The following is a 15,155-nucleotide window of genomic DNA, read 5'->3' as shown; positions in this document are numbered from 1 at the left end:
ATAGTTCTACATACATGATAGTTCTAATAGTTCTACATACATGATAGTTCTGATAGTTCTACATAAATGATAGTTCTGATAGTTCTACATACATGATAGTTCTAATAGTTCTACATACATGATAGTTCTGATAGTTCTACATACATGATAGTTCTAATAGTTCTACATACATGATAGTTCTACATACATGATAGTTCTGATAGTTCTACATACATGATAGTTCTAATAGTTCTACATACATGATAGTTCTAATAGTTCTACATACATGATAGTTCTGATAGTTCTACATACATGATAGTTCTAATAGTTCTACATACATGATAGTTCTAATAGTTCTACATACATGATAGTTCTAATAGTTCTACATACATGATAGTTCTGATAGTTCTACATAAATGATAGTTCTGGTAGTTCTACATACATGATAGTTCTAATAGTTCTACATAAATGATAGTTCTGATAGTTCTACATACATGATAGTTCTGATAGTTCTACATACATGATAGTTCTAATAGTTCTACATACATGATAGTTCTGATAGTTCTACATAAATGATAGTTCTGATAGTTCTACATAAATGATAGTTCTAATAGTTCTACATACATGATAGTTCTGATAGTTCTACATACATGATAGTTCTTATACTAAATACAATACATCTCACTATGCATGATTGTCTATTAGAGTTATTCAATGTATTATCATTATTATACCTGTAAGACACTTACATGTAAGCTGAAAGAAAGTTTTGCATATCCACCACAGTTCAAGGGTTATCCTGACAAAAGCCAATGCTGTGTAATACTTGTAATTTGCTTCAGAAACATAGACTAATAGTATAATTATCATTTCTAGAGTCAGAGAGAGAGAGAGAGACAACTTACCGGGCTGTGGTTGTGGATACTGCTGCTGTTGTTGTTGTTGTTGGGGGTAGGCTTGTGGCTGAGTGGGTTGTTGTTGGGATTGAGGTTGCTGCTGACTTGCTTGTTGTTGTTGTTGTTGTTGTTGTTGTTGTCTACCTTGCTGTCCGGCAGCTGATCCTAGGCTTGACACACTATCTGCTGGTGAACTTGGTCTTGATCCTGTTTAACAGTATCCAAGAGCACGTAAAATGTGTTAAACAGTTTTAAATTTAACATTTAGTACATTTTAAATTTAACAGTTTTATAGAGTATAGAAGGATCAATGACAGGGTTTGCATGGTCCTGGAAAATCCTGGAATGTCCCACAGCAAAGATACCCTATAAAGGCACAGGATGAACTTGGTCATTCTCTGAAATGGCAAGTAATTGTAGGTGATGGAAAATCTTGAAACTACTGTCCAAAACCCACAATTTATAAAAATGACTTCATTTCCTGGAGTGAGGTTCCTCTTTAAGTACAAGCTAGAGAAGAGAATTACATTTATGATGTTTATTCCATGCAATGCCAATTAGGGGATATTAAAACACTTGGTGTTGATGGTAATGATTCATATGACTGTGTCAAAGGTCAAAATAGACATTTTTTAAATATAAGGTACATATGCAGTGTACACCTTGACTTTGAAATTCACCTGCACCTCACACTCAGTGTTTGGTGGTCTAATCCTGCATACAATAGTAATAATTAAATAATATTATGTAATAATAATCTGTATTTATACTGGATAATTCTTTAAGTAAATAAAAACGTTCCCAAGAAGTCCAGTGAGGGCCATCCGTCATGTGTTCAGTGTTCAGTTATATTTTGTCCATTACATGGTAGACTGCAACAATGCAGCCATAAATGATGTCAGACTTCAATTCTAACACTGAGTTACCAAGAAAAACATTGATATTAACAATAGTGGGCTAAGTTTATGGTTTCAATGTGATTGATGAACCATGACTTTCTTCATAAATACAGATAGTTAGTTAATGTACATCATCTTTGATTATCACTTTACAAATTAAACCAATGTTGAGGTTACATGGCATTCACACTCATATAATTAGTACAGCCTAATAAATGGGTAGCCAGACTATCACAGCACGGTGTTTTCAAAGGTAATAAATGGGTAGCCAGACTATCACAGCACAGTATTTTCAAAGGTAATAAATGGGTAGCCAGACTATCACAGCACGGTGTTTTCAAAGGTAATAAATGGGCAGCCAGACTATCACAGCACGGTGTTTTCAAAGGTAATAAATGGGTAGCCAGACTATCACAGCATGGTGTTTTCAAAGGTAATAAATGGGCAGCCAGACTATCACAGCACGGTGTTTTCAAAGGTAATAAATGGGCAGCCAGACTATCACAGCACGGTGTTTTCAAAGGTAATAAATGGGCAGCCAGACTATCACAGCATGGTGTTTTCAAAGGTAATAAATGGGTAGCCAGACTATCACAGCACGGTGTTTTCAAAGGTAATAAATGGGCAGCCAGACTATCACAGCACGGTGTTTTCAAAGGTAATAAATGGGTAGCCAGACTATCACGGCACAGTGTTTTCAAAGGTAATAAATGGGCAGCAAGACTATCACAGCACAGTATTTTCAAAGGTAATAAATGGGCAGCCAGACTATCACAGCACTGTGTTTTCAAAGGTAATAAATGGGCAGCCAGACTATCACAGCACTGTGTTTTCAAAGGTAATAAATGGGCAGCCAGACTATCATGGCACGGTGTTTTCAAAGGTAATAAATGGGTAGCCAGACTATCACAGCACGGTGTTTTCAAAGGTAATAAATGGGCAGCCAGACTATCACAGCACAGTGTTTTCAAAGGTAATAAATGGGTAGCCAGACTATCACGGCACAGTGTTTTCAAAGTAATAAATGGGCAGCCAGACTATCACAGCACAGTATTTTCAGAGGTAATAAATGGGCAGCCAGACTATCACAGCACTGTGTTTTCAAAGGTAATAAATGGGCAGCCAGACTATCACAGCACTGTTTTCAAAGGTAATAAATGGGCAGCCAGACTATCACGGCACGGTGTTTTCAAAGGTAATAAATGGGCAGCCAGACTATCACAGCATGGTGTTTTCAAAGGTAATAAATGGGCAGCCAGACTATCACAGCACGGTGTTTTCAAAGGTAATAAATGGGCAGCCCAACTATCACAGCACAGTGTTTTCAAAGGTAGTAAATGAGCAGCCAGACTATCACAGCACAGTGTTTTCAAAGGTAATAAATGGGTAGCCAGACTATCACAGCACGGTGTTTTCAAAGGTAATAAATGGGCAGCCAGACTATCACAGCACGGTGTTTTCAAAGGTAATAAATGGGCAGCCAGACTATCACGGCACAGTGTTTTCAAAGGTAATAAATGGGTAGCCAGACTATCACAGCACAGTGTTTTCAAAGGTAGTAAATGAGCAGCCAGACTATCACAGCACTGTGTTTTCAAAGGTAATACATGAGCAGCCAGACTATCACGGCACAGTGTTTTCAAAGGTAATAAATGGGTAGCCAGACTATCACAGCACTGTGTTTTCAAAGGTAGAAAATGAGCAGCCAGACTATCACAGTACAGTGTTTTCAAAGGTAATAAATGGGTAGCCAGACTATCACGGCACAGTGTTTTCAAAGGTAATAAATGGGCAGCCAGACTATCACAGCACGGTGTTTTCAAAGGTAATAAATGGGTAGCCAGACTATCACAGCACGGTGTTTTCAAAGGTAATAAATGGGCAGCCAGACTATCACGGCACAGTGTTTTCAAAGGTAATAAATGGGTAGCCAGACTATCACAGCATGGTGTTTTCAAAGGTAATAAATGGGCAGCCAGACTATCACGGCACAGTGTTTTCAAAGGTAGTAAATGGGTAGCCAGACTATCACGGCACAGTGTTTTCAAAGGTAATAAATGGGCAGCCAGACTATCACAGAACTGTGTTTTCAAAGGTAATAAATGGGCAGCCAGACTATCACAGCATGGTGTTTTCAAAGGTAGTAAATGGGTAGCCAGACTATCACAGCAGTGTTTTCAAAGGTAATAAATGGGCAGCCAGACTATCACGGCACAGTGTTTTCAAAGGTAGTAAATGGGCAGCCAGACTATCACAGCAGTGTTTTCAAAGGTAATAAATGGGCAGCCAGACTATCAAGGCACTGTGTTTTCAAAGGTAATAAATGGGCAGCCAGACTATCACGGCACAGTGTTTTCAAAGGTAGAAAATGAGCAGCCAGACTATCACGGCACAGTGTTTTCAAAGGTAATAAATGGGCAGCCAGACTCACAGCACGGTGTTTTCAAAGGTAATAAATGGGCAGCCAGACTATCACAGCACGGTGTTTTCAAAGGTAGTAAATGAGCAGCCAGACTATCACGGCACAGTGTTTTCAAAGGTAATAAATGGGCAGCCAGACTCACAGCACGGTGTTTTCAAAGGTAATAAATGGGCAGCCAGACTATCACAGCACGGTGTTTTCAAAGGTAGTAAATGGGTAGCCAGACTATCACGGCACAGTGTTTTCAAAGGTAATAAATGGGCAGCCAGACTATCACGGCACTGTGTTTTCAAAGGTAATAAATGGGCAGCCAGACTATCACAGCACGGTGTTCTCAAAGGTAATAAATGGGCAGCCAGACTATCACAGCACGGTGTTTTCAAAGGTAGTAAATGAGCAGCCAGACTATCACAGCACGGTGTTTTCAAAGGTAGTAAATGGGTAGCCAGACTATCACAGCACGGTGTTTTCAAAGGTAATAAATGGGCAGCCAGACTATCACAGCACGGTGTTTTCAAAGGTAAGAAATGGGCAGCCAGACTATCACAGCACGGTGTTTTCAAAGGTAATAAATGGGCAGCCAGACTATCACAGCACGGTGTTTTCAAAGGTAATAAATGGGCAGCCAGACTATCACAGCACGGTGTTTTCAAAGGTAGTAAATGAGCAGCCGGACTATCACAGCACTGTGTTTTCAAAGGTAATAAATGAGCAGCCAGACTATCACGGCACAGTGTTTTCAAAGGTAATAAATGGGCAGCCAGACTATCACAGCACGGTGTTTTCAAAGGTAATAAATGAGCAGCCAGACTATCACGGCACAGTGTTTTCAAAGGTAGTAAATGAGCAGCCGGACTATCACAGCACTGTGTTTTCAAAGGTAATAAATGAGCAGCCAGACTATCACGGCACAGTGTTTTCAAAGGTAGAAAATGAGCAGCCAGACTATCACGGCACAGTGTTTTCAAAGGTAGTAAATGAGCAGCCAGACTATCACGGCACAGTGTTTTCAAAGGTAATAAATGGGCAGCCAGACTATCACAGCACGGTGTTTTCAAAGGTAGTAAATGGGTAGCCAGACTATCACGGCACGATGTTTTCAAAGGTAATAAATGGGTAGCCAGACTATCACAGCACAGTGTTTTCAAAGGTAGTAAATGAGCAGCCAGACTATCACAGCACAGTGTTTTCAAAGGTAATAAATGGGCAGCCAGACTATCACGGCACAGTGTTTTCAAAGGTAATAAATGGGCAGCCAGACTATCACAGCAGTGTTTTCAAAGGTAATAAATGGGTAGCCAGACTATCACAGCACAGTGTTTTCAAAGGTAGTAAATGAGCAGCCAGACTATCACGGCACAGTGTTTTCAAAGGTAATAAATGGGTAGCCAGACTATCAGAGCACGGTGTTTTCAAAGGTAGTAAATGAGCAGCCAGACTATCACGGCACAGTGTTTTCAAAGGTAATAAATGGGCAGCCAGACTATCACAGCATGGTGTTTTCAAAGGTAATAAATGGGCAGCCAGACTATCACAGCACGGTGTTTTCACAGGTAGTAAATGAGCAGCCAGACTATCACAGCACGGTGTTTTCAAAGGTAATAAATGGGCAGCAAGACTATCACGGCACGGTGTTCTCAAAGGTAATAAATGGGCAGCAAGACTATCACGGCACGGTGTTCTCAAAGGTAATAAATGGGCAGCAAGACTATCACGGCACGGTGTTCTCAAAGGTAATAAATGGGCAGCAAGACTATCACGGCACGGTGTTCTCAAAGGTAATAAATGGGTAGCCAGACTATCACAGCATGGTGTTTTCAAAGGTAATAAATGGGCAGCCAGACTATCACAGCACGGTGTTTTCAAAGGTAGTAAATGAGCAGCCAGACTATCACGGCACAGTGTTTTCAAAGGTAATAAATGGGCAGCCAGACTATCACGGCACGGTGTTTTCAAAGGTAATAAATGGGTAGCCAGACTATCACAGCACGGTGTTTTCAAAGGTAGTAAATGAGCAGCCAGACTATCACGGCACAGTGTTTTCAAAGGTAATAAATGGGCAGCAAGACTATCACAGCATGGTGTTTTCAAAGGTAATAAATGGGTAGCCAGACTACAGGGCTCGAAATTCGCGGTAGCCCCGCGTCCACAGACTACCAATGTCTGTCTCTGGGCTACCAAATTATGTGAGTGGTAGCCCAATTGGGCTACTAAGTTTTGAATGAAACTGTGACACCCTGACTCCGACACCTTCCCGGGCCGGGGGCCTCCGTGTTCTCGCCAAAATTAGCGTCAAAATCAGTGCGTCTTTCCAAATTTACATCCACACTACATGTATATCAAATGTACACGAAATACATGTACACTGTACACGTCATTCTTCCGTTCATCGTATACACAGCTTGTACTTCCAAAATGTCACAACAAAACATTTATATGCAACAATATTCTGTATAGCGATTTAATGTTATCTTTCTGTACTTTCAATTTCCCATGGTTATCACTCTCTGGAAATCTGCTCTCCGGCCCGGGCCCTTCCGGTTCTTCTCGGAGTCGGGGTACAGTACACTCTCGGTACAGCACTGCTGCAGTAACTAAATTCCATAACATGAATGACAGCTTTAACTTTCAACTTGACAGAGACACAGTTTTATGCTGATGAGAACTGTTAACTTGGTATACACCTACAGATTCGTTTATTCTTGAACGATGCCTAAAACATTCCGTGTGTAAACCATGCTCACGCAACCCCTGAGAGCATGCAGTGGTGAATGGTAAATTCACGTAATGTATTCGATCTAGTAGTAGTAGCAAAGCTCAAAAGAAAGTTGAAGTTTTAGTGAGAATGAAATGGTGACATGATGATTTGAATTTATCTTAGTGAAGTTTTCAGCATGGACCGTCTGCTGATGTGGTCTTAGACTCTGTTTGATTATCTCTTCGCCCATGAATGGAAGGGGTAATGGCCGTCATGTATTAATACAAATCCTGTCTAACCCGTCTGTTAATAAGTAACCAATCACGTGAATAGATAATGATAACAGCACATAGTTTCTAAACTACCCAAGACGTAGTCTCCACATCAGGAAATGGCCATGGGGCTTATGAAACTGTTTATACGTTTTCCATACGTTGAATCATATTCAAATTTTACAGGTCTCACTGCACCAAGAGATTTAGATAATAGTTACAAGTACGAATTGCGACTATATGTTTTTTCTTCATTGCAATGATAACCGTACGTTGTAAATGACACGGCCCCAGAGACACATACATGCAAAAAATTGTGTCCCCAATGTCAAATATGGCATGAAATACACACAAATAACGTGTTAACGTGACTCTTAAGTTATTCAATCAATCATCGAATTCAATACATCATATAGTTACATACATACACAGACACCATTAATTTAGGAATGCATGCATATGGGCTACCAGTCATTGCTCTCGGGCTACCAAATTTAAAAGATGAAAAAAAAGAAAAAAACGAATTTCGAGCCCTGGACTATCACAGCACGGTGTTTTCAAAGGTAGTAAATGAGCAGCCAGACTATCACGGCACAGTGTTTTCAAAGGTAATAAATGAGCAGCCAGACTATCACAGCACGGTGTTTTCAAAGGTAATAAATGGGCAGCCAGACTATCACAGCACAGTGTTTTCACAGGTAGTAAATGAGCAGCCAGACTATCACAGCACGGTGTTTTCAAAGGTAATAAATGGGCAGCAAGACTATCATGGCACGGTGTTCTCAAAGGTAATAAATGGGCAGCAAGACTATCACGGCACAGTGTTTTCAAAGGTAATAAATGGGTAGCCAGACTATCACAGCATGGTGTTTTCAAAGGTAATAAATGGGCAGCCAGACTATCACAGCACGGTGTTTTCAAAGGTAGTAAATGAGCAGCCGGACTATCACAGCACGGTGTTTTCAAAGGTAATAAATGGGCAGCAAGACTATCACGGCACGGTGTTCTCAAAGGTAATAAATGGGTAGCCAGACTATCACAGCACTGTGTTTTCAAAGGTAGTAAATGGGTAGCCAGACTATCACAGCACAGTGTTTTCAAAGGTAGTAAATGGGTAGCCAGACTATCACGGCATGGTGTTTTCAAAGGTAATAAATGGGCAGCCAGACTATCACGGCACAGTGTTTTCAAAGGTAGTAAATGGGCAGCCAGACTATCACAGCACGGTGTTCTCAAAGGTAATAAATGGGTAGCCAGACTATCACAGCACGGTGTTTTCAAAGGTAGTAAATGGGCAGCCAGACTATCACAGCACAGTGTTTTCAAAGGTAGTAAATGGGCAGCCAGACTATCACAGCACGGTGTTCTCAAAGGTAATAAATGGGTAGCCAGACTATCACAGCACGGTGTTTCCAAAGGTAGTAAACGGGCAGCCAGACTATCACAGCACAGTGTTTTCAAAGGTAGTAAATGGGTAGCCAGACTATCACAGCACAGTGTTTTCAAAGGTAATAAATGGGCAGCCAGACTATCACGGCACAGTGTTTTCAAAGGTAATAAATGGGCAGCAAGACTATCACAGCATGGTGTTTTCAAAGGTAATAAATGGGCAGCCAGACTATCACAGCACGGTGTTTTCAAAGGTAATAAATGGGCAGCCAGACTATCACAGCACAGTGTTTTCAAAGGTAATAAATGGGCAGCCAGACTATCACAGCACAGTGTTTTCAAAGGTAATAAATGGGCAGCCAGACTATCACAGCACGGTGTTTTCAAAGGTAGTAAATGGGCAGCCAGACTATCACAGCACGGTGTTTTCAAAGGTAGTAAATGGGTAGCCAGACTATCACGGCACGGTGTTTTCAAAGGTAATAAATGGGTAGCCAGACTATCACGGCACAGTGTTTTCAAAGGTAGTAAATGGGTAGCCAGACTATCACAGCACAGTGTTTTCAAAGGTAATAAATGGGCAGCCAGACTATCACAGCACGGTGTTTTCAAAGGTAATAAATGGGTAGCCAGACTATCACGGCACAGTGTTTTCAAAGGTAGTAAATGGGCAGCCAGACTATCATGGCACTGTGTTTTCAAAGGTAATAAATGGGTAGCCAGACTATCACAGCATGGTGTTTTCAAAGGTAATAAATGGGTAGCCAGACTATCACAGCACGGTGTTTTCAAAGGTAGTAAATGGGCAGCCAGACTATCACAGCACAGTGTTTTCAAAGGTAATAAATGGGCAGCAAGACTATCACAGCATGGTGTTTTCAAAGGTAATAAATGGGCAGCCAGACTATCACAGCACAGTGTTTTCAAAGGTAATAAATGGGCAGCCAGACTATCACAGCACAGTGTTTTCAAAGGTAATAAATGGGCAGCAAGACTATCACAGCATGGTGTTTTCAAAGGTAATAAATGGGCAGCCAGACTATCACAGCACGGTGTTTCCAAAGGTAGTAAACGGGCAGCCAGACTATCACAGCACAGTGTTTTCAAAGGTAGTAAATGGGTAGCCAGACTATCACAGCACAGTGTTTTCAAAGGTAATAAATGGGCAGCCAGACTATCACGGCACAGTGTTTTCAAAGGTAATAAATGGGCAGCAAGACTATCACAGCATGGTGTTTTCAAAGGTAATAAATGGGCAGCCAGACTATCACAGCACGGTGTTTTCAAAGGTAATAAATGGGCAGCCAGACTATCACAGCACAGTGTTTTCAAAGGTAATAAATGGGCAGCCAGACTATCACAGCACAGTGTTTTCAAAGGTAATAAATGGGCAGCCAGACTATCACAGCACGGTGTTTTCAAAGGTAGTAAATGGGCAGCCAGACTATCACAGCACGGTGTTTTCAAAGGTAGTAAATGGGTAGCCAGACTATCACGGCACGGTGTTTTCAAAGGTAATAAATGGGTAGCCAGACTATCACGGCACAGTGTTTTCAAAGGTAGTAAATGGGTAGCCAGACTATCACAGCACAGTGTTTTCAAAGGTAATAAATGGGCAGCCAGACTATCACAGCACGGTGTTTTCAAAGGTAATAAATGGGTAGCCAGACTATCACGGCACAGTGTTTTCAAAGGTAGTAAATGGGCAGCCAGACTATCATGGCACTGTGTTTTCAAAGGTAATAAATGGGTAGCCAGACTATCACAGCATGGTGTTTTCAAAGGTAATAAATGGGTAGCCAGACTATCACAGCACGGTGTTTTCAAAGGTAGTAAATGGGCAGCCAGACTATCACAGCACAGTGTTTTCAAAGGTAATAAATGGGCAGCAAGACTATCACAGCATGGTGTTTTCAAAGGTAATAAATGGGCAGCCAGACTATCACAGCACAGTGTTTTCAAAGGTAATAAATGGGCAGCCAGACTATCACAGCACAGTGTTTTCAAAGGTAATAAATGGGCAGCAAGACTATCACAGCATGGTGTTTTCAAAGGTAATAAATGGGCAGCCAGACTATCACAGCACGGTGTTTTCAAAGGTAGTAAATGGGTAGCCAGACTATCACGGCACAGTGTTTTCAAAGGTAATAAATGGGTAGCCAGACTATCACGGCACAGTGTTTTCAAAGGTAATAAATGGGCAGCCAGACTATCACAGCACAGTGTTTTCAAAGGTAATAAATGGGCAGCAAGACTATCACAGCATGGTGTTTTCAAAGGTAATAAATGGGCAGCCAGACTATCACAGCACGGTGTTTTCAAAGGTAGTAAATGGGTAGCCAGACTATCACGGCACGGTGTTTTCAAAGGTAATAAATGGGTAGCCAGACTATCACGGCACAGTGTTTTCAAAGGTAGTAAATGGGTAGCCAGACTATCACAGCACAGTGTTTTCAAAGGTAATAAATGGGCAGCCAGACTATCACAGCACAGTGTTTTCAAAGGTAATAAATGGGTAGCCAGACTATCACGGCACAGTGTTTTCAAAGGTAGTAAATGGGCAGCCAGACTATCATGGCACTGTGTTTTCAAAGGTAATAAATGGGTAGCCAGACTATCACAGCATGGTGTTTTCAAAGGTAATAAATGGGCAGCCAGACTATCACGGCACGATGTTTTCAAAGGTAATAAATGGGCAGCCAGACTATCACAGCATGGTGTTTTCAAAGGTAATAAATGGGCAGCCAGACTATCACGGCACGGTGTTTTCAAAGGTAATAAATGGGCAGCCAGACTATCACGGCACTGTGTTTTCAAAGGTAATTTCAAAGGTAATTTCAAATGGACAGCCAGACTATCACGGCACAGTGAAAAAGGTTGATTGAGTTATAATGATGTTGAACAGATTGTTGTTTAGACATAAAAGTAACCTTTATTGTAGAGATGAGGATAGTCCAGATACATACCACCACTTTCTTTATTGAGTCCAAATGACTGCATGACAGCTTCACTCTCTTTGTTTTGTTTGTAAGGATCAAAAGCGGCTGTATCGGCTGTATTCACTCGACTCTGGGATTTCACTGGCGATTCCTGGAGTGGAGCTACTGGTTCTGTGAATAATAATAATAGTAATAATAACAAGCGACCTATCGGGCAGAATAGCTCCGCTGGTTTTTTATTTTTTTTTATTTTTTATTTTGGTGACATGTAGAAGTGGTTCAGTTCTTCACTATGCAGTTTTGTTTTAGCGATGTAATAAAGTGGTTACTGGTTTCATATGATGTCTCACTATAAAACACATTTTACACAGAAGTTGGTAATGTATTGTACTTTTATACCATAGTCACCATTTTATAACAAAAATCTACTGTTATGAAAAATTGCACAAAATCTCTGAAAAAAATGAATGGGAAATGCACACAAGAAAAAGAAAAAAAGAGAGAAGATTTTGAGGTTGGCTATAAATAATTCCAGTGTCTTACAGCTTTAACCCTGGAAAATGTTAATGATGAATGAAATAAACTAGGGATCTAAAATAATTTTGAGGCAATTTGAATTTCAATTTTCTAACAAATTTACCAAGTCAACAACATTCAACTTGTACTAGTTGTAGTAGATATATATATAGGGAAGAAATGTATTAATCGCCATCTTAGTTTCCGTACGGCGACAAGTACCCAGAAGATAGTCATTCTCAGCCATACGTTACAGTGGTAACACTCGTTCATGTTCGGTTACCTTTCACAAAGAAAACACAACGAAATGGTTCAAGTGATCTTTTTTTTTAATTTCTTTTCATCACAACAGAATCTGTGTGACCAAAGTGTTGTAAACTAAACCAGAAAGAATTATCGGACTGGCTAAACTTCCTGCTGAACTGGAGTTTTAAAGGTCCAAGCCTCGATAGTACGTGAGGAAATCGTCTCAAACTAGCGATACAACTTTCAAAATATAACTTGACATGTATTGTTGTAGTAGATATATATATAGGGAAGAAATGTATTAATCGCCATCTTAATTCAAGACGGGTTTTCACTCGAAAAAAACAATTCTGTGAATAATGACACTCTGAACACAGTGATTTCTCGGACGATGTTACCACTGTAACGTATGGCTGGCAACGACTTGCTTCCGGGTTAGTCCCTCGTGCATCCGGGTACTTGAGATTGTCGCCGTACGGAAACTCAGTTGTCGTGCATTACCACATCGGTAATTTTGACGCTGTAATTTTGCCACCAAGATTGATCATACAAAAACAAAACTCCATAAATGAACCACAAAGTACTTTCCCTTTCAAAATGTGATAATTTTAGAAAGAGTATTATCGTTTTTATTGACGACTGACTCTGTCAAAAATCGCCCCTAACACTTCAGTTCAGGCATAGAGCTCACTTGATCATGAGGTGCGTATACTGGAATGAACCATTCTGTAGGAGGGTGCAGAATTTGGATTTGGAGTTTACAACCCTGTTTCGAACAAATATTTGTCATTTGGGCACACAATGTGTAGAATTAAGACTACAGCACATATTACATTGCTTGTTTGACGTCAGTAGTGTCTTTTGAAAAGTTGCACTTTACCTAAAGTCTCGCGGACTGATTTCCAATATGGCGGCGGTCATAATGCTCATTAACATATTCATTTTTTTTTAAATTACAAAAAAAAAATCATAAAAAATAGAAAAGAAGACGTGCTGACTTGAAATTAACAAATCTAAGTAAGCTACAACACACCAGATATCAAAGCAATCTGACAAGAAGTTTTCAAGGAGATGATGAAAATGACATTTTATGAAAAAAAATCATAAAAAATTGAAAATGGCACAGATCAACTTGGCATGAACAAATCTGAATAGCCTCCCCCCAGGGAACATGCACACCAAATATCGAAGAATTCCGACTGTCACTTTCGGAGTAGATAATGAAAATATAAAAGTTTGACGGACACCTATGATTCACTCTACTCTCTATACCTCAATACCCACCTATACCTAAACCTACGCTTTCAGCTTTTGCTGACAGCGGAGCTAATAAAAATACTGTCAATGGCATTGTAGAACAACTGTACAGTTTTTAAAAATGTATATCCATATGCTAGTCCATGCTAACAATAGGTGTTCATTTGCTGAATGAATATCCAGTTGCCTATCCAACCATGTTGCTATCTTTGCGATCACTTGGCTGTTGCTACGGGTGTGGCCATGTTGCTAGATATATTTGCATACATTTCGGAATGTTTTTGTTCACTTGTGTATGAATTCCTGATATTAACTCCGCAATATACGTGATCATTTGGCTGTTGCTATGGGCATGGTCTTGTTGCTAGGCACATTTGCATACATTTTTTGAATGTTTATTCATTTGTCTTTCAATTCCTGTTATCTTTGCAATATACATGATCATTTGACTTGCTATGGGTGTGGTCTTGTTGCTAGGCAAATTTACATACATTTTATGAATGTTTATTCATTTGTCTGTTATCTTTGCAATTTACGTGATTATTTGGCTGTTGCTATGGGCATGGTCTTGTTGCTAGGCAAATTTACAAACAATGTTTGAATGTTTATTCAATTGTCTATCACTCCCTGTTATCTTTGTGAAATATATGACCGTTTGACTGTTGCTATGGGCATTCATGGTTGCTAGGGATATTTGCATACATTTTTTGAATGTTTACTCACTTGTCTACCAGATGATGTTCTTATTGAACCAAAATATACTGCCCTTTGGTTGTTGCTAAGGGCGTGGTCATGGTTGCTAGGGCCAATTTTGTCAAAATCTTTGAAGAAAATCTGCATAATAACACTTTAAGAAACATCTCAACACGTTTCAGTCTCATTGACCAAGTACTTTGTGAGATATAAATTTTTGAGCAAAAATGAACATTTTTACACCTAAGTTGCATATCACTGATGACATAATTGTATCCTTAATAAGAACACAAACTAGGAATTTAAACAATAAACATTGTACACTTGTTATTGGTAGAACTCAAACTAGGTATTTAAACATAGTACATTGTACACTTGTTATTGGTAGAACTCAAACTAGGTATTTAAACATAGTACATTGTACACTTGTTATTGGTAGAACTCAAACTAGGTATTTAAACATAGTACATTGTACACTTACTATTGGTAAAACTCAAACTAGGTATTTAAACATAGTACATTGTACACTTGTTATTGGTAGAACTCAAACTAGGTATTTAAACATAGTACATTGTACACTTACTATTGGTAGAACACAAACTAGGTATTTAAACATAGTACATTGTACACTTGCTATTGGTAGAACACAAACTAGGTATTTAAACAATAAACATTGTACACTTGTTATTGGTAGAACTCAAACTAGGTATTTAAACATAGTACATTGTACACTTACTATTGGTAGAACACAAACTAGGTATTTAAACAATAAACATTGTACACTTGTTATTGGTAGAACTCAAACTAGGTATTTAAACATAGTACATTGTACACTTGCTATTGGTAGAACTCAAACTAGGTATTTAAACATAGTACATTGTACACTTGCTATTGGTAGAACACAAACTAGGTATTTAAACATAGTACATTGTACACTTGCTATTGGTAG

The 15,155-nt window shown here is 39.5% G+C and overlaps 1 protein-coding gene across 3 annotated transcripts in view; it reads right to left on the bottom strand.

Annotated features, from left to right (window-relative positions):
- The window catches only part of LOC144432557 (uncharacterized), a 48,092-nt gene that overhangs the window by 13,157 nt on the left and 19,780 nt on the right, over positions 1-15,155 (bottom strand). For all 3 annotated transcript variants that reach the window (XR_013480728.1, XM_078120797.1, XM_078120798.1), the window contains exons 5-6: positions 11,522-11,665; positions 885-1,082 (exon numbers count right to left, since the gene is read on the bottom strand). Coding sequence is in view for 2 of the 3 variants with exons in the window: in XM_078120797.1 (XP_077976923.1) it covers positions 885-1,082; positions 11,522-11,665 (342 nt within the window). In the remaining variant the exon portion in view is untranslated. The remainder of the gene's footprint in view (positions 1-884; positions 1,083-11,521; positions 11,666-15,155) is intronic.

This window comes from Glandiceps talaboti, chromosome 3 (assembly GCF_964340395.1).
Source record: "Glandiceps talaboti chromosome 3, keGlaTala1.1, whole genome shotgun sequence".
Taxonomy (NCBI): domain Eukaryota; kingdom Metazoa; phylum Hemichordata; class Enteropneusta; family Spengelidae; genus Glandiceps; species Glandiceps talaboti.
Note: the sequence above shows the minus strand (reverse complement) of the source record. Positions and strands in the feature narration are given on the sequence as shown.